General features: G+C 36.4%; 1 protein-coding gene across 1 annotated transcript in view; it reads left to right on the top strand.

The window, feature by feature from the left end:
• The first annotated feature begins 6,610 nt into the window (after positions 1 to 6,610).
• The window catches only part of LOC150104502 (SEC14-like protein 2), a 32,014-nt gene continuing 19,180 nt past the window's right edge, over positions 6,611 to 19,444 (top strand). The window contains exons 1-2 of the mRNA XM_090395567.1: positions 6,611 to 6,712; positions 8,828 to 8,897. Of these exons, the coding sequence (XP_090251693.1) occupies positions 6,656 to 6,712; positions 8,828 to 8,897 (127 nt within the window). The 5' untranslated portion in view covers positions 6,611 to 6,655. The remainder of the gene's footprint in view (positions 6,713 to 8,827; positions 8,898 to 19,444) is intronic.

Genomic DNA, 19,444 nt, shown 5'->3' with positions numbered 1-19,444 from the left:
AAAAAGTACCAGTCCTCTTGACCCCACAACAATCTTTGCTTACACCATCGCACCCTAGCTGCCTTTCGTTTGGAAGGGATAAGCGGCTTCGTTTTAGGCACGCATGATTTAAATCCCAATTTGTGAAGTTGTCTCGACGTCGTAGATTTAGACACATTCACACCTAGTTCTTTCCATCTCCTGTGAAAATACCTTGCACTTCGGAAGTGTTTGTTCTTCTTGATATTCTTCAATCTCCTCTGATCTCTTAATGTAGTCATTACCTTTCGACCGCTATTGCAGCGATGATTTTGATTTTGAAAACTCCAGTTATTAGAATACTGCCTCGATACTCTACTCACACTTGCTTGCTTAAGAACATTTCAATTCTTAACCTAAGAACTGTTGCGTTTGGCGTTCTTTGTGTAGAGAACCCATACGAAACTTCTTAGCTTCCGATACGTCACTTGTTCGACCCATGTTTAGCAAATGATTAACTGAAATCCACGCGCAAACCCTCACACACGAGTCAGTCCCGTAGCTGAAATGCATGCTATTTCTATGCTCTCATCAAAACCAATCGGAAAAATTTGAAATAGTCTGATATTTTGAATGACCTTAATGTTTTCAAATAACTTACATTTTTATGTGTTTACATGGTTATATAATCTACGAAGTACGTTGATTTAGAGGATTCTAATTCATATTTGGTAATAATCATTTTCTATGCAATAAATTAGAATTTCAAATCATTCAACTCTGATTACTGTAATTTTTTTTGGATTCGCAGGTGTGTGTACAGTATTAACATTACTGCAAATCAGTCTTATCCGCTGTCTGTCTGAGACGTGTTCATGTTGGCCAACAGTCGACTTACATTAGTCGGATTTATAAGAGAAATTTCAATGGAGTCCCCGCTGACTTCACTCGTACGTTCGACTCCTTAAAGCCAAACGTTAATCGAAACAACGTTGACAGCGGAGTTCACAAATATTGCCAGCTGAGTGTTGCAAGTGCGTTTTACCGCACTGGGGCCAATTTCTAGATTGTATTTTCGTCAAGTATTTCCTCTAATCTTATGAAAGGAAAAGAGAAAATAAGTCGTAAACATAATTTTAAGCCGTTTCATAACTCGCCGTCTGATTTTCTGTTAACTTCCTTCTTTGTAAGTAATATTTGTTTTCTTCATACATTTACAATCAATTCAGCAGAACATAGTTGGTAGTTTCTGATTCTGCGCATTGCTAAGAGTTTTTTTTTTTTTACATGTAAAAAGCTAATTAAACACTAACTGACAATTCCAAAAGGCGCCACCTAAGTAGCTAACTAAAAAGGTAAATAAATTTCCTAACTTAAAAAAAAAAGATAAATAAATAAATTTTTATATATATATATATATATATATATATATACAATTAAAAAAGCTAGTTTCGCATGTTTCTTTATGAAGCCGTCCCATGAGGAACCGACTTTTGCGAAGGACTCTTGTCTTGTTCCAATGAACTCTATGTCTTAGGTTGATGGCATGTTCTGCAAGTCCAGACTGTTCAGGTTCAAGGTATTGAATATAAGACTGGTGTTCATCTATCCGAATAGAGGCAGATCTTCCTGTCTGTCCGAAATAAGATAACCCACAAGAGCAAGGAATCTGGTAGACACCTGGATAATTAAGATATGGAAGCTTGTCCTTTGGAGAAGTGAGAAAGGTGGAGATTTTTCTGATTGGTTGAAAGGCAACAAAAATATTCAGTGGTTTTACAACGTTTGCTATGCGTTCACTAATGCCTTATACATACGCGTTATTTCTTTTGTATTTGAAGGGGAAGACATATCAAAATACTCAAAGCTCTTTTGATGAAGGAATTCTTATATCCATTAGATAAAAAGGAGGAAATAATATATTGCAATTCTTTCTGTAATAGATCGTCTGAAGAACAAAAGGAGTGGGCCCGATGAACCAGTGTTTTAATAGTTCCTGACTGGGTTGGTGATGAGATTCAGCATGGATATAATGGCCTCTATGAGTCTTCTTCCTATACACTGAGAAAGGTTACCATCTGGTTGGCGAAGAATTAAAAGGTCTAAAAAGGCAACTGCTTATTTAATTCTACTTCTAGGATGAACTGGCTCCTTGGATGAAGTGCATTTAATTTAGAGAGAAACTGTTGTAGTTCATCAAAAGAGCCATTCCAGATAGCAACATGTCATCGACATATCTGAACCAATGAGTAGGTCTGGGAGAAATGGTGTCAAAGATACGTTGTTCAAAATGTTCCATAAAGAAGTTGGCGATAGCAAGCAAGAAAAGGAGGATTGCCCATTGCTGTTCCTTCGATTCGTTGATACAACTTATTTTTAAAGAAAAAATAACCAGAATGTATTACAGAATTAAATATTTTTACAATGTCTGAAGGAAATTCCTGTTGCAGTAATTCAATGCTGTCAGATAAAGGAACGTTAGTAAATAATGATACCTCTAAACTAATCATAATATCCAAAACGTCCAAATGAAGATCCGAAATTTTATTTTTAAAATCCAAAGTATTTTTTTATATAAGTATCAGTTCTTCTAGTTGAAGAAGTGAGTAAATTTGATAAGTGGGACAACCTATACAATCCACAACTGGTCTCAGCGGAATACTTGGTTTATGAACTTTTGGAAAACCATACAATCTAGGTGGACGACCGAAGAAGGTTTTAATTTTTTTTCTTTTGATCTTCATCCCATATATATATGGGATGAAGATCCTTATTTTGGACAAACTAACAAATCTGTTGAGCAACGTATAGAAGAGAATAAAAGAGACATCTCTTACAAAAGATCACATGCAACTGCGTTATCCAGTCATGTTCTTTTTTCAAATAATCCTAATGATGATCAACAAAGCCACTCCGTTTGCTGGGATAGATCAGAAAATATTTTTCGCTCTGACGATGAGTTTGAGAGAAAAATTATAGAATCAAGGGAAATCCTGCTGAATCCTGTCCACTTAAACAACAATTGGAGTTATAACACCCCAGATAGCCATGCTGCAGTTATTCAATATTGGCGTTCACGTGAGTCTGCACGCATACTTGCAATAAACAATGGCACGTCTGTTAGAACAACTTGGAAAAATACAACGTTTTTTATGTATCAATTATGTGTGGCGATTTTTTACTTATTTAGGAAATTTATTGACCTTTTTTTGTTATCTTACAGTAGCTACTTAGGTGGCGTCTTTTGGAATTGTCAGTTATTGTTTAATTAGCTTTTTACATGTACTGAAGATGTCTGCGATACTCAGGCAAAAATTCTACTAATAAATAATATTTTACGTGAGTTAATTTCGTTGTTATAATTGTAATTATTTATTTTTGATCATGAATTAAGTAGTATAGTAACCTGCCGGATAAACTACACTTTCTTAAAATGCAACACTTAACAAAAAAAAGCCAAATTCACTTTTCTGACACGCACTTTGTTGTAGTTTGGTTTGAGGCCAAAATGATACGCGATCTCCGCAGGAGAAACTTTTATTTTTCCGTCATCTCACGGAAGGATTTGCGAATACAGGACGAGGAAGATAATTATGCGGAATACGTCGTGAGTGGACAGTCTCTAGAACAGGGTTAGGCGTACTTGTTACGGACGTACTAATTGATACGCAGATCAAACCGGGCACTTGCAGAAATACGTTTTTGATTCGGTTCAGCGTATGTGACGTATTTTATTACGACATTAACCCATTCGTGCATTGTCAGTTGCCAATCGCACCTCCTCCTCTTCTGTCGGGTTTACATGTGAAGCTTTATCTACTGTGGCATCCCCGTAGACGCTTAAACTCATTTAGAGGAGCTGACTACCCACAAGTGTTTAATCATCTGGAAGGAAATAGAAAATGTAAGTTGTCTTTGCTCTTTTAGTAAGTAATAGACTATATGAACAACACGATATTTATTTATGTGCGCAGGAGTTTTAACTTTAAGAAATTTTTCCGAATTATAACCAGTTTTTTCATTAATAATGTACCTTTTAGCATATAGTACCCAAGAATGACGTTATCTCTTGCCAAATTTTAGTTAAATTGCGTAGATATTTGAATAACACATGTGAATAACAGCACAATTAAATTTTACTATTTAATTGTGCTGTTATTGGCGTCATGGATAAGTTTTATAATAAGGGATAAATAATAATAACGAAGTCTCGATTTCTATGATTGAAATGAATTTAATTCAGGTGATATTTTGTATTAAATTTACCAGACAAGCAACCATGAAAAGATTTTGGAAATGTCTGCTGTTTGTGCTTACGTATTTAACAGTATTCGTCTGCTTATCAAAGGAGGAAAGAATTCACGACATGTCTGTCTGTAAATCACTTTAGCTGAATCGCAGATTTTTCTTATACTCGCTGTATTTAATTCTTTATTATATACTATATTATTTAATTAAATTAATTCCATATTTTTAGCTGCCCCGGAATTTAATTGCCAAAATAAGTATTGCTTTCTCATTGCACGTTAATGTGAATGATTTTCGTAGCTGTGCACGTGAGCATATTTAAAACACGTTATATACAAAGCAGACGAATTATGTTGAGAAGCCAACGGTTCGTTTGCTATTGAATATAATAAATTTCCACATTGAAAGCTGCTAATTTACGTATGTGATGACAGGTGTCGTTTTTCTGCAAAAATAATATCATATCGGAATAACGTATAATATAAATTCTCAACAGAATTCACATAAAGTATTAAGCAACATACAGAGTCAAAAATCGTACAACGCACCTGCATATTCGTCTTCGAAGATGAAACTGTAGTGTGCAGGTGTTTAAAGTAGAAATTTCAGCCTAAGCACGCTTACGTAAGTGGAAGTACATGTAGTGGCATTTTAAAAATGACACGTATGAAGGCTAAATTGAACTTCCGAGTTTGTAGTAATGTAATATGATAATTTATTGTTATACGCATATTCACATCGAAATTCGGATAATTAAGATTTTGAGAAAATAATAATATAAATACGAAAACAATTTGTGTAAAAACATTTTTTTTTATCGGCTTTTGAGGAAAAATTTAAGTACTTTTTTCATAGGGATTTCATGGATACACATTACAAGTTGCGTAAATAAAAGGGCTTGTCTCAAAACCCTCCTTATCTTTTGGTATCAAATTAAAATTGCAAGTGGACCTGAAAGGCAGTAAAAGAGATCTTTGCCCGTTATTTGACTGATTACAAGGTTTAAAATCAGGAAATAGGACCTATAAACATTACAGATCAAATGTGTGCTTAAAAAGTGTTATAGAAATTACATAAACTATAAATTAAAACCATATAAAAATGGATACTACTTTAATGAATTCCTAAAATGATTAGACATCGAAATTAAAACACAGACTTGTCAATATCCGGGACCCTAATACCAACACTAACGATGTGCATCACTTACAGACATCGAAACTCGATGTGTTACACATCAGTGAATCTCAACTGACATCCTCTAAGGCACGCGAGAACCTTCCAGAGGTCCTCCTGCATAATAAATTACGTGAGATCCGATATCTTACACCAAAGGTTATCAGAGTTGGAATATCCATTCTATGATATGCATTGGCACAAGCTTCTTTTGCTTCTTGATTGCCCCCTAATTCAGACGACCGAGGCAAATAATCCACGAACCACCCTCAGTAGACCTCCTCTGATCTTTCGTCAGAATTTAAAAAAGAAAAAAATACTCAATAGCCTTGATCCTAATCAATCCTAGGTCTTGATGATATTCTTCCAGTTGTATTAAGCTTGGAAGTAACATCCATCTTGTGGTATCTGTGTAAGTATTCATACTCATCTGCCTTCTTCCTGTCAACATAGAATCAAGCATCTCCCTAAAAAAAAGGGATATAAGAGTCGGCCATCAGACTATCGTCCCATTGCTCTTATCTGACCACCCTTAAGTGATGGAGGTTCTTTACTATCAGAGACACTTCTCAATCAATTAGTGATCATCATTGTGGATTCTTCCGTCCTTGTTCGTCAGCAGATCTTACTCTTCTTAGAGAATCTCATCTCGTTCTTAATATTTCCAAGGCATGTTCGTAATTCCAAATAGTGAAATAATTAAATACTATTTTTAATCCTTTGCTGTGTTTCACTCGATTAAACTGTTAACATCAATTGGGTCTGGTACCTTGACCTTCTTTCTAAGGTGTCATTTTATGGTGTCACTCGGTGACACGATACCCAATCAACCAGATGGTTGCCACTCGTTTATGTATCCAACCTTGCCTGAGTATCCAAAGGCTCTGTGCTTTCACCCACTCTTCCTATACGTCAGTTATCTCTCACTGACATTCAGTCTTGTTTATATGCTTTTAACAGCGATCATACAGCCCTTTTTAAGTCGGGCGAAGATAATTGAGTACATTTCAATGCTATCAAAATACAAGCCTGCTTTATTTCCAGGAAGAAAGAAAGACTTTCGCTGCATTTCTTTTATTGAAGAAGCACTTCAATAGTGGAAATGACAATTACTGTGTATTAGTAACGGGTATAACATTTTTAATCCAGTACTTTTATTGTAAGGCTATTTAGGATTGTAAATTCTCATAATACTCTACTAAGATTTCATTTTAATTTTCCGCACTAGACACCACGATATCACTAGCAGAAAATCCTGCCTCCAGCCGGTGCCATGTGTGATGACCCAAGAGAAGAACTGTCCAGCCAGGAGCAAGAAATCCTTGACCAGGTAGGGGCATAGTTGAAACAAACGCATTGACATGTAGTTTCCGGTGAACTAACTTTAGCCACTACAATCGATTGGTTATGGGTTCCCAACATATCATGAGCGAGACCGCCATCAAATGATGATGATAACAAATGGTAAACGTCTGGCAACCCTATCATCGAACGTTTTGAAATAAAAAAGTTGTTTCTTAACACCATTGTGAACCACAGCAAATTCGCTCATTTTAGAACTGGTTTTTACATAAGGCCATGTCGACTTGCAGTTTAGGGGTCCTCTTTTTAAACGACACCTGAAAAGAGCCACCCACTGCTCACACAGGTGTGCTTTTGTCACTTCTGTTAATTTGATTGTAGATGTGAGTTTGTGACGTCAATATAAACGTCAGCCTTGCCCTTGTGGCAGTCATTAATAATATATTAAGATCGGCCTTCAATTTTGAGAGCATTTTAATCATCTTGAAGGTGCTGTTTCAACTTTTAAAAATACAAACATCCTTTGTAGATCTGAAAGCCTCAATGCCCACTGCGTTTGATAAACGAGAAAAAAAATGGCAGGCGAAGTTGCATAGATAGCAATGCAACCGCAGAGTCGAAATAAGTCTCTTGACATGCCTCATTAACACACGTACATTGATTATACATTGTTAGAGAAAATCTTCATCCGCTTCTTTAATTGTACCACGTGATAAGGATACTACAAAAGAAAAAATCGTACTAGGAATTTATTTTGGTTTCGCATTTTCAGACAGCAGGAAGAATTGCAGAAAAAGACTTGAATTTGCTAGAAGTAAATGCTCCATTACGTCATTGTTAAGACGTGGATAAGCGAAATGGTGCCAGATTACATAACTGTTATGCCAGTATTTCTTCTTTCATTGTCTTATATAATGATAATCTATTGTGTCTGTCAGGTACACGATCGTGTATATCATTTTCTTTAGGAGTGGGCCCTGGCAACAGGCCACACGCATTATTGTTTGCTGCATTCATGTCGAGCTCCTCTTTCGCCTAGAAATTAGACGGATGTCTAGAGAAAGATCTTCCAAACTGGAAATTCCATCTATAGCCGTTAATTTTGGTTATCAAAATTAACGGCTGTAGATGGAATTTCCAGTTTAAACCATAAAATTTCCTGTAAACCATAAAATCGTGTTTATGGTTTAAATGTGTGCTCCTAACAGAAACTCCTTCAATTAAGAGTTAAAATTTGGAAGACCCCTACTCCTGTCAACAGGCTGGGATGGATGCCCCAGCATTCCCCAGTTTTATTGGTTTAAAAAGGCCTTCACAAGTTCCACATTGCCATGTAAATTAATTTTTCTATTCTTCACGGTCATAATTCTTACCGGCGTCAATCTTACTCTTAATCTATGAGGGTAATTAATTTTATGAATATTTCGCGAATTGCATCGCATACTCAATGGATTGCGCAACTGGCCATTCTTAGCATTCACTTAAACGACAGATCTTCCAAAAACACGAATGTTTTAGCACAATGTACAAACCGTACCACAGCTACCATCCACACACCACACGCATACCTTAAGGTTAGCGAGAATGACGAAAAAGTAGATGTGTTAAGTCATCTTGGAGACAGCAATTTAGTCATCTGCTGGTAACAGATTGAAAATCCAAGCTATAATCATGAGATGCACACGCGGGTTGTTGCTCTCAGAACAAGAAGAGTTTAAAATGCATCCAGTCCTTTCAAATACTGAACAAACACAGCTGGGTGATGCCAAGTAACTCTTTCCTAAATACAACCACGTGGTTATCTCTCTTGTCTCCAATAATATTTTTATTATTTTTATTGTTTAGAGTGAATTAAAGTGCACATTACCGCATTAAGCAAGTTCAGAGTTCTACCTACCATTTATCATTATTAATTATCGAATAACATTGATTCAATTAGGGCTTGTATTTTAACTGCCAACAAACAGAAAATCGTGTCTGTAGCTTTAAGACGATACCAACCATTAAACGGAGGTCACCATACACAGTTATGACCTCTTCCTTTTACCATAAACAAACTGTTTGATAAGTTGGTTTCTAAGTGCTTACAAATTTATGGAATTTCTGCAAGAACCTTTTGTTTAATAATTTTTTCCCTCCGCAGTTTCGAGTGGTGGTAGCAGACGTTCTTCAACCAGATTTCGATGATCTCTATCTCCTTCGATGGCTTAGAGGTAAGTACCACATCATCCAATCATTACAGTTGAAATATTTCTCCAGCGCTACAAAGCAGTAAATAGCCATTCAAGAGGCTCGTCAGATGTGAGCTGCTTCAAGGGCCGACCCTGTGGAAAATTCCAGAGTGTCTTCATTTTCATAATTCCAACAGTCCCACACTGGAATTATGAAGGTGAACAAGAGAGAAGAGGAGGAAAAGTGGTTCAGTGAGTTTGAGATTAATAGGAGGAAGTTCACTAAACAGAATCAAGAATTGTTTTATGAGAGTTCATGTACACTCCTCAGGTGAGGGTGGTCAAAATTACTCTCGAGGTTGGACAGAAAACTTGGGTTTCTAGAGGTTGAGGGACCTGTTAATGATGTGCTTCTGCCAGGAAGTTCTGGGTGTTAATTCTAACACAGGAAGACGTATTTCTTTAGATAAAGACATTGACGTTACCCTAGGTAATGATAGATTAAGAAGGATCCCGTTTTTACAAGAAACAACATTGGATTGCCATCTCCCCGGCAGAGATCGAGCCCTTGCAACCATTGGAGTAGATTTCATTGCGGTTAAATTCATCAGAATTTAATCAGAATAAAAAGAAGGCGCCGGGTTCGTACCGGATGTTTTGGGGGTTTATACCCTTCGACATGGATCTTTGTAGCTGTTCGTAGGTAGATGATTTTCATCGCTCAATGAGACATCGTTAATTTTAAGTGTGGATCGTTTCCGTATTATGCATCTCAACCTGCACGTGGTGAATTTATGTGCTTTGGGGTTCAACCTTGCGTAGGAGAACTTACGAGAAAGTCCATTTGCAGAGTGTCGGATAAGAACGGAATACATAAAGCATCCCTGTCATTGAAGGACGCCAACAGAACCTTAAAGATATGAACATCGTCAGCCATTTTCTGTTCACTGCTGGCCTCTCTCAAAGTCCTCCATTCAATTCTGCCTTGTGATTTTCGGTGCCACGAACGAGATACGAACAAGCCTTGTGAAAACGCTTAACTATAGAAATGGAACTCACGCCAAATGCTACAGCTGAAGAGAATCTCAAAGAACTCCAGCTATTAGAAATGTAGTATAGTTTGCAGCAGATTGCTTCCAGGTTGGTTGAAAGCTATTCCCCCCCATTCCCCCCCACCCAGAAAAGTAGAATACCTCCACTAGTAGGGAAGTGTTAATGTAACATACCATTCACTATTAGGCAGCAAATTAGCTATGAAAGTCTGTTGCCCATGTAATGTACAAGTTGGTATTTGATGAATATTTTCATTTATGTGAATCTCACCCATGAAGGATTGTACTCCTATGGCACATTAATATCATCCACAAGTAGATGATGGTAGATGATTAGATACTCCACAGACTTCTAGTTAGCAAACATAGAACTTTGTTTCGACCACTTCAGGCCTCCAGTAAGCAGAGTGATGATTTCATACCGGACGATGAAAGTCATCTCCCACCTAAGGATTACTCAAACCACCATACCTTGGGATTCGAACTCGCACCTTGTTGGTTGTTGAGCCACTCGACCAATTTGACGGGAATTTTTAAGAATAAAAGTGAGATGATTTAAGAAGTGCAAACAGAAAATGTCAAGTGTACCAGCTATTCTGTTGGTTGAAAGTACCTTACTTCTGTGAGCAAGCAAGAGATTATATTATCAACATTCAGCTCTTATTATACAACATATTATTTGCATATTTAGCCCTCAGCTGCAGTCACTTTAGTAGTCAATTCAAGTATTTGAATTAGATCGCATTTCGATGAGATACTTAAAACAGTTTTTCATTCTCGAACAGACGCATGCAACTTTTCAAGGTTATTTCAATTAATTACCTGTCTGAAATAATTTTATGGGCCTTCTTGTGTGATTACACAAGTCTTTGAAAAGGGAGATGATGTTATTTGTATGCTGAATACTTCATAACTTAATTTCTAGTTGTTTTATATGCATATCAAAAAGTGTGTTATTAATTTCGGAATTAGCCCCTTAAGATACTGACCAAATATTAAATTATGAACAAAAACAAAGCGGAAATTGCAATGATAGAATTTGTGAGTTCGGCTTCAAGTGATGGCTTGTTGGTGTGCGTATAGCCACGGTATTGGATGACAGGGACTGTTAGTTTCTTTCGTCAATTGGACTTCAATTCTTCTACACGAGTTTTCTGATGAATTGTCGAAACCAAAAATGGGTTTTCCAGTTGAGTCGCTGTTGTATCACAGCATTTCGAGTCTGCATGAAACCATGCAAGCTTGATTTATGTACGTGGAGTACGTCGAACCATTAATGATCGCAAATATATCCAAAAGTAGAAGATTCCATTCTTTTCAAACACTATGGCAGATGTTTTTGTCGTGCTTGGTTCTTCCTCTTGAGCAAATATTCAATTTTCTGGACGGCTTGTGCCTTGTGTAATGCTATCAATTGGTCACTAACTAAAGAAATTTCTCTTTTTTTATGCTAGATTTTAGAATAACAGTCCCCTTGAGATTTGATAGTTTCTACCATTCCTGTGACAACATTTACACTAGGAGTTCAATTTTCGAACGAAGGTTAATGAGCGCAAACTATACTTGCTGTGACCCGCTATCGTCTCGATTGAAGTGGAATCGGACTGTCGTTTAACAACTGGTACGAAATCAAAACATTGTACGTACAACTGGAATATTCCGGAAGTCATTTATGCCGATTAACATACGGCAACAACTCCGAAAGTAAAAAAAAGTAGGACAAAGTTTGCATGATGGGAAGGGACACTGAAGGAGAGAAACATAAGACCGGTATGTTAAAACACGGAAAGATACTCCACTTCCTAGTCGACGGTCAAGAATTGCATTTACCTAGCCACCTACTTACCTAATAATTCTAAATCATGCGCAAGGAAATCGCTTTACACTTACATCTGTACAGGATTTACTCTGAAAAAAAGTTCCTCGGCAAATTACAATTCAATTCTTTGTTGTTGCTGTAAGCGATGACTGGTCTATTGAAGACAAGAAAACTTGTTTTAAAAACGGCCTTACTGAAACACGAATAGACTCAATTAGGTCACTACTTAAGGTATTTACTTCCTGTTACGTAATCGAATTACATTTATTTTATATCTGTCCACACACTTTTGGCCACAAGTCCCATAGCACATTAGTGCCCCCTGTGCGGGCAGGAGGAATATCAGAAAGGAGGAGTCTATTCAAACAAAAATTCATTCTGTTTGAACTCCTGAAGCTTGTAATCTTTGGGAAAGGCAGCGTGGAGGAGACTGTTCCGAAGAACAGAAGTAGATGGAATGAAAGAGGAGGCAGCGAAGTTGGTTCGGTAAGTTTCGAGAAGAACTGTAAAACGGTGTTAGCAGTGGCTCTTGTGTTAATGATTTTGGAGTTGAGTGGAGGAATAAAAGTGGCCAATTCAGCAGTGCACTAGCCATGAAAGTATCTGTAGAAGAGGTACAAGGCAGAAACTGAACGTCTGTGAGAGAGGGATCATTAACGACCCGGACTGTCCTCATCTCTACAGAATCGAATAATCATAAAGAGGATTGTGGTGCACCACTCCCAAATATGGAAACAATATTCCAAGGTGGATTTGGGCTTTGTATAGAGTTAGCATCTGTGAAGTAGTGTCTTGTGCGATAAAGTTAGTTTTTTTGGCAGCTGCAGAAGCTATAGTTGTGCCAGGGAAGATCGGAGGTGCAAGTCAGTCCAAGAAGGGAAATTTGATCGTGTTTGGATATCTCAGTATTATTGAAGGTAAGGGGAGATCAGACAGAACTAAGTTTCGGTGGCCTTAAAGTTTACAAGGTTGTCCTTGCTCACTGGGATACAGCTAGGAGATCTGGGTTCAGATCCCTGGTCGTGGTAGATATTTGAGCAAAACATGACAGACAATTCACTTTTCATGGATGACAGTTAAACCTGTGCTGTAAAATTTCGCGTATTGCTATAATAAACCATCGATCCTACAAAAAAGATTCAGATGTCTTTGTTCAAATAATAGTTATAGCTAATTAAATCGTGAATATTTCCAACATTTTGAAATCATGCAATAAAGAACAGTGGTAAAAAAAAAATCATGTAGTCTCATATGATGCATCAACATTGCAGCTAGTTGGCTTCGCTTTGCGATGCATCACATTCTTAACAAAGCCATAACAATTTTTGAATTTATAAACATATCTCGTCGTTTTGAAGGTCTGCCAAACTTCATAAGAGTATGACTTGCAGTACTAGAATGTTTTTATTAGGATACGACGCTACTTCCTCATATACGCTTCTGCTTATCATTGACATCAGTTATACTGAGACTCCTATGAGGAAAAATATAATTAGTTGTTCAAACCTTCTTCAGTCTATTTATTAACTGCATGTGTTTTGTGATAAGTATCGCTTATATTTTTATTTACAAAGCTATATTTTTATTAGTTCCACACATGTCGCAAGACGTGTATTTTCCTTGAGATAATAACCGGTTATCTCTACAAGCAAATCATTCCATCCTATGTGGTTTGCTCGTTTTTTGGGATAAAAAAAATACCCCAATAAAGATACCATTAATGTCAATGAATGCAACTGCTAGTCTAAAATGCATATCGTTTTGTTTCATTGTTATTCGAGGCTTATGGGAATCAAAATATGTTGCATAGTCTGTTCTGAGAAGCCACTCAGATGCATAAGCCGTTTGATGCCCAAAAATGTAACAATTTTTATGATTACATAGGATGGTGAGCAGATTGTGTTGAATATAGCGTCCGGTAAATGTAAGTTTTCCCATAAATAGATGAATATCTGAAGAGGAACTGGACAGTGAGGTCTAGGAAAGCCACTTTTTCTATTTCCTTAGTGAAATTGATTCATGGATGTAGATTGTTTATGCTTGCTAGGAAGTCAGCTACTGTACCTTCGTTGTTGGGTTGGGTCAGATAGCAAAGACGGCATCTATGTAACGCACCCTAAACGAAGGCCAGGTTGTATGGATGAGAAGAGAATTTGTTGCATAAAAGTTGACGAGAGCGGACCCCGCATAACGGTCTCTTCAACTGGCGTGTAAATTCTGTTCTGACAAAATAACCTGTCCAAAATAATATGATGCAACTGATGATGATCTGTAATTTTCCGGCTGAAATATTTGGCAATCAAATGTATATTATCCACTCTTTTCCTTGTGGTATCTTGTTCTGTTATTGACCTTGGCCCCGCTCGTTTATATCATAACTCGGATGATGCATTGATTGAAATTGTTTTTATTTCAATTGCTTCCTCTTTCTCCTAATGTAAAAACTCTTACAAGAATATATATTGCTTTAGTACCTATTAGGCCGTCACATTTGATAATTCATTAATATATATATATATATATATATATATATATATATATATATATATATATATATATTGCTGTTATAATATTATTTTATTCTTCTGTTTCTACATTCCTGCAATATTTGTCATATTTTTGTTTTTCCTTAGTCATGCTTCATAATTTTTAATGACGCAAACATGTTTTAATCTTCATTAGATGTAACTCATCATAATTTATTCGGAGTATCCTCATTGCTTGTTTTTCAACTGAACCAAACACGTCTTTTTTAAACCTATGTTAATTTTTATTTTAGTCGATTCAATGTTTGTAGATGGCCAGTTGTGACAAACCCTTTTATGAATCCATCGTATTCATTGGGTAGGCTGTGCTTCATTTTTTTCCTATCACGTATAGTTTTTGAAAAACTAGTCTATGCATTGTTATGATATAAACACTATTAACAGTATCATACATGAAGAATGAAAGTCAGCTAGAATGACTGTCCCAAGCTTCCGTTTATAAGAACTTGGTGTTTCCCTTTTCATACTCAACAGTCATCAGCTAACATAGCACGCCTCCACTTCTCATAATTTACTGTTGAAAACTCTCGTCGTCATCAGGATAATGCACCTGCCTACAAAGGTTTTTCGGCATTTTGGAAAATTAAGGGATGTGCACTATGAACTTGTAGGAACATCCACCTTATTCCCCAGATTTGGCTCCCTCTGACTTCTATCTTTTCCAAAAACTAAAACTCTTCCTCGTTGGTCAGCGTTTTTCTTCAAATCAAGAGATGATTGCAGCTGTAGAGGGGTATTTTGCACATCTTACTGAGAACCACTGCAGGGATGGGAGAATGGCGCTGGATCATCGCCGGAATAAATGTATTAGTCTTAAGGGAGATTATGTTGAAAAATAAAAATAATTTTGAAATTATAAATTCGTTTTTTTTTTTTCATTGTTAGGCAGAGAACTTTTGAGACCACCCTCGTATCTCAGGAGTGGTGGTGAAGATTTTGGAAAAATTGGTCAGCGCTCACATTCAGATATGGGTTGACAGTGAATCTCTACTTTGCAACGAACAGCATGGGTTTACTAAAGGAAGGTCGTGTTTTAGCAAATTGTTCACACGCTAATAATGTGAAATTTTCGCTAGACAACGAGAATGGATACACTATGATACTTTTCGATTTTGCTGAAACGTTTTACAGAATACAGCGTGATAGACTGTTGCATAAATTTGAGAAAATGGGTTTGGATTATAGAATATTAGGGTGGATAAGAGGATGGTTGACTGACAGATATCAGAAAGCGGTATATGGAGGATGTGAGTCTGCAAGATTTAAGGTAACAAATGGACCAAGGATCTGCTTGGTCCATTGTTATGCAGTCTGTACACTAATGATATTGGGAAGGATTTGGCATGCGACATACAGCTATTTGCTGATGATGATAAAGTAATCTGGAATGCGGATGATATGCGGTACTTGCAGAATAATTTAAATAGGCTGGAATTGTGGGCATGGGAAATTGGCTGTTTTAAGGGTCATAAATTTGTAAGTAACTGTAAATACAGCTCAGAGAATAATGCTAATGCTGAAACGAACCTTGACATTTAAAGAGAAGAAAGTCATTTTGCCTCTTTACCAGGCTTTGATAAGACCTCACTTGGACTATTGCGCACAGGTGTGGCTTCCTGGTTTCCGCTGTGATTCTGATATATTGGAGAGAGTGTTAAAAATGATATCAGGATTATGGAATACTTATTATGAAGACAAATTGAGAATGTAGACTGCAGACACTAGCAAACAGGAGAAAGAGGGGAGATATGATTGAGACTTACAACAAACTTCTGAAAGGGTTATACATAATTTTTAATAGATGGAAATTTTCATTTTATGGAGGGTGGGGAAAGAACACGAGGTCATACTTGGAAGTTGATAATGAATACAGTCAGAAGGGGATGAGATCTAGATTTTTTTATCACAGAGTAGTGCGTGATTGTAATGGATTCCGCTGGATGTTGAGTGCAAGTAGCCTGAATGAATTCAAGAAGAGGTATGACAGCTAGTGCGAATAGTATGGCCTCAATCGATGAGTTCCTGACTCCCTGGAGGTCGCTCTTAATAATAATAATTAATAATTATTATTTTTTTGAATAATTGATATACTTGGGACAGCAAGCCAGAGTCTGTAATTTTCTGTCTGATTGTCCTTTTTCAGAATAATTTTATGTTAATATTTTTTTACTTATTTTCACATCCTTATTGTTCTCTACTACCGGCCTTCCTTGTTGCCCTGTTTCCTTGTGTTTCATATTCTTTTTACCTTCTACTTAATCTCTTTTGCATCAATCGTTGCGATATTACACAATCTTGAAAGCTACTTTAGGCTCTCCCTTCTGATCGATTTCTGTTTTATATTTCCTCTTCGTTTTTTGTGTTGTGTAATTTGCATAGTACTTTTATAATTTTTTATTGTCTATTGTTTCCTTTATCAGATTATCATCTCGTTTATCCCCCTTAGTTTATCTCTAAATTTCTATCGCACCTCCTTTGTTCTTTTTAATTTTTTTTTTACTTTCCTCATAAAATTACACGTGTAAGATGTATGTTGTGTGGAGTAACTTTTAAAAAAAATATTATTAAATATGTTTTAAGTATTGTGAGATGGTCCGAATCCATTTGCACTATACGCATCCCAAATCTGAACAGATATTACATTGAGCAATAAATAAGCCTTATTAAATGTTTAACTGCAGAGATGTTTACACATTCCAGAAATACGACATGAAACGTCGGATATCTTTATTTCAGCAAAATAGAGGGGCATCAAGTGTATAATCCGGAAAGGTCAGAATGAAATAATGCACAAAACTGTATTTGTTTTCTCCCCCAAAAAAGACCGATTCACCCAAGTTTAGGAGCATAGTGACATGACCCGAACTATAATAGTAATATTGATTCACTGTTTAGAATAAATGTATAGATTCTATATAATGTATTATTAGTATACAGTGTTATTTTTCTTTGTTTTTTATATCCATTTTGTGTTGATGTTATTTATCACGAGTGCAATTTCTCTTATACTGCACTACTTTTCAATATGTATATATGTCTCTGTGAGTAAGCTGTGTATTTTGTAACCAAAGCGCGCAGTTCAGTGGAATCACCCATGTCATGCCTTTAATACTTTGAAACTGCAGCATGACTTGGAAAAAAAAATATCAACAGTTTTGATCACTGGGTGGCCTAAGGACTACAGAATCCGAGGATCTTACAAGTGAAAACTTGCACTATATCGGATCCTGAGTTACAGTACAGTTGACTTCTGCAGTTTATATGGAAGCGAAATGCCAAAAACTTTCCAAGAGTATTAGGAGAGTTGTTAGGATTGTGTCGTGCTCTAGTGACTAAAATATTTGCATTAAATCAATACTTAACGAAAATTCTTTGGCATCTGAATTGAAAAAGAAGATCATATGGAGGATATTAAGGACCAAGGCCTTCACTGTTCGGTAGGACAGAAGAAAAGAGTTTTAGGAATAGAAATACGAGAGTGATAAACAAAACAAATAAATGCAATAGAATAAAGTTGGAAAACTTTCAGTCCAAGAGATCAAAAAAGGGAGTGATTAGCATTTTAGGACATCCTCGGTGTTACGTTACCACCCTTTATGACCAAACAAATCATAAAACACGATGTTTGAATAGTTAAGCCTTGTATTGGTTATGGTAGTAGCTGGCCGAAGTTTCTTAAGGATTAAGATAAAGCTTGAATCACTATAAAGACGTATCGTTCATACCAAGTATGCATTTGAAATGGATAAGTTTTTTCGGTTGGATTTTTGATTGCTTAGTAATTTCAGGAAGGTTTCGCTAACTGAGGAATCACTCGACATTTTTGTGATATTAAAGTTTGAGAAAGCAGGTTAAAGCTAGAAACTGCACCTAAGATTACGCATGACACAATCCGGGCCTTCCGATAAGTAAGAGAGTAGTTTCAATGGGTGATGAAAGTCGTCAAGCACTCAAAGGTATAGTTAGCATTTCCTTGTACTCGGGAAGATACGTTTTTGTGGAGATGATTGATGTGCGACGAACGGGAAGAATCAAGAATGGTTTGCGTCTATTCTTGAAGATGTGGAATATCCAGGAAACAGTTGATCAAAATAGGTGAACTTAATAAATTTTAATTCATTTGACGTGGTTGATCCAAATAAGAAATATTGTTCACGTTGAAACATCTAGTATGTTTCAACGTGAACAATATTCTAAGTCCAACAACCTAACACTGGTGCCCATCTACTCATTGCTTTAGTGCATGCCCGAAGCGTAGTTGCCATAGCAATGAAAGGTAACCAACCGACTTTCGCAACTGGAGTGAATTTGAATGGGAATGTATAGAAGACAAACTATCGACTGTGGTTTGTCTCTGTAGCCCAGTCAGCGAGATAATACGCTGTGTCGTAGCCTCAAGTTGCATCTTCGGTAATAATTCATGCAGTACTAAGTGTGGTGGTTGTAACAACAAGGGAAATGTAGAGGAATTTGCTTCCAAATGGGAATGAGGATATTGGGGAGACTTTATGATATTGGACTTAAAAGCAGTAATTTCAAATCTATGCTAGTGTGAAGATATGCATGATTTCGTACAGAGTAATAGTTACTTACAAAAGCTTAGGGAAAAATATAAAATCAAGTTTTTTTTGCATTATAAGAATAGGAAATGTGCCAACAAAGTTGGGTTTCTTCAAGGACAGAATTCTGATATCAATTTTTAGAAGTTTGCGTCCGTTTTCAATGAGCTTCGCCAACAGTGATTGCTTATCTCCCTGTTGTTTTCTTACAGGAAGGAAACGAATTTTTCTACGGCATTTTGTAGTGTTTTTCTTTCCTTAAAATGACCATTTTAATCAACTCCCAAAGTAAATGGAATCGTTCTCCCTGCGGTACATTAGCGAATTAATAAAAATGAAATTTTAATTCAAAAGTTAAGTTGTAAATCACCGGTGATTTAAAATAGCGTTGAGAAATTCTTAAAAAAAAACTTCACAGAGAAACCTGGTATTTGTGGGTTATCTGCACCTCCTGAAAGGTCAGCGAATAAAGATATACTTGAAATCTATCGGTAAGACTTATTAGGGAAAATGAATATTTACTTGGTTAGATTATATCTGCAGTCAATGTCTTTCTTCAACTGACTGCCGATTGAATCCAGCAGTTAATTTGCAAAGATATTAAAAAATCACT

Source organism: Typopeltis vanoorti, chromosome 7 (genome assembly GCF_054136105.1).
Source record: "Typopeltis vanoorti isolate ZY-2024b chromosome 7, IOZ_Tvanoo_1.0, whole genome shotgun sequence".
Lineage (NCBI taxonomy): Eukaryota > Metazoa > Arthropoda > Arachnida > Uropygi > Thelyphonidae > Typopeltis > Typopeltis vanoorti.
Note: the sequence above shows the minus strand (reverse complement) of the source record. Positions and strands in the feature narration are given on the sequence as shown.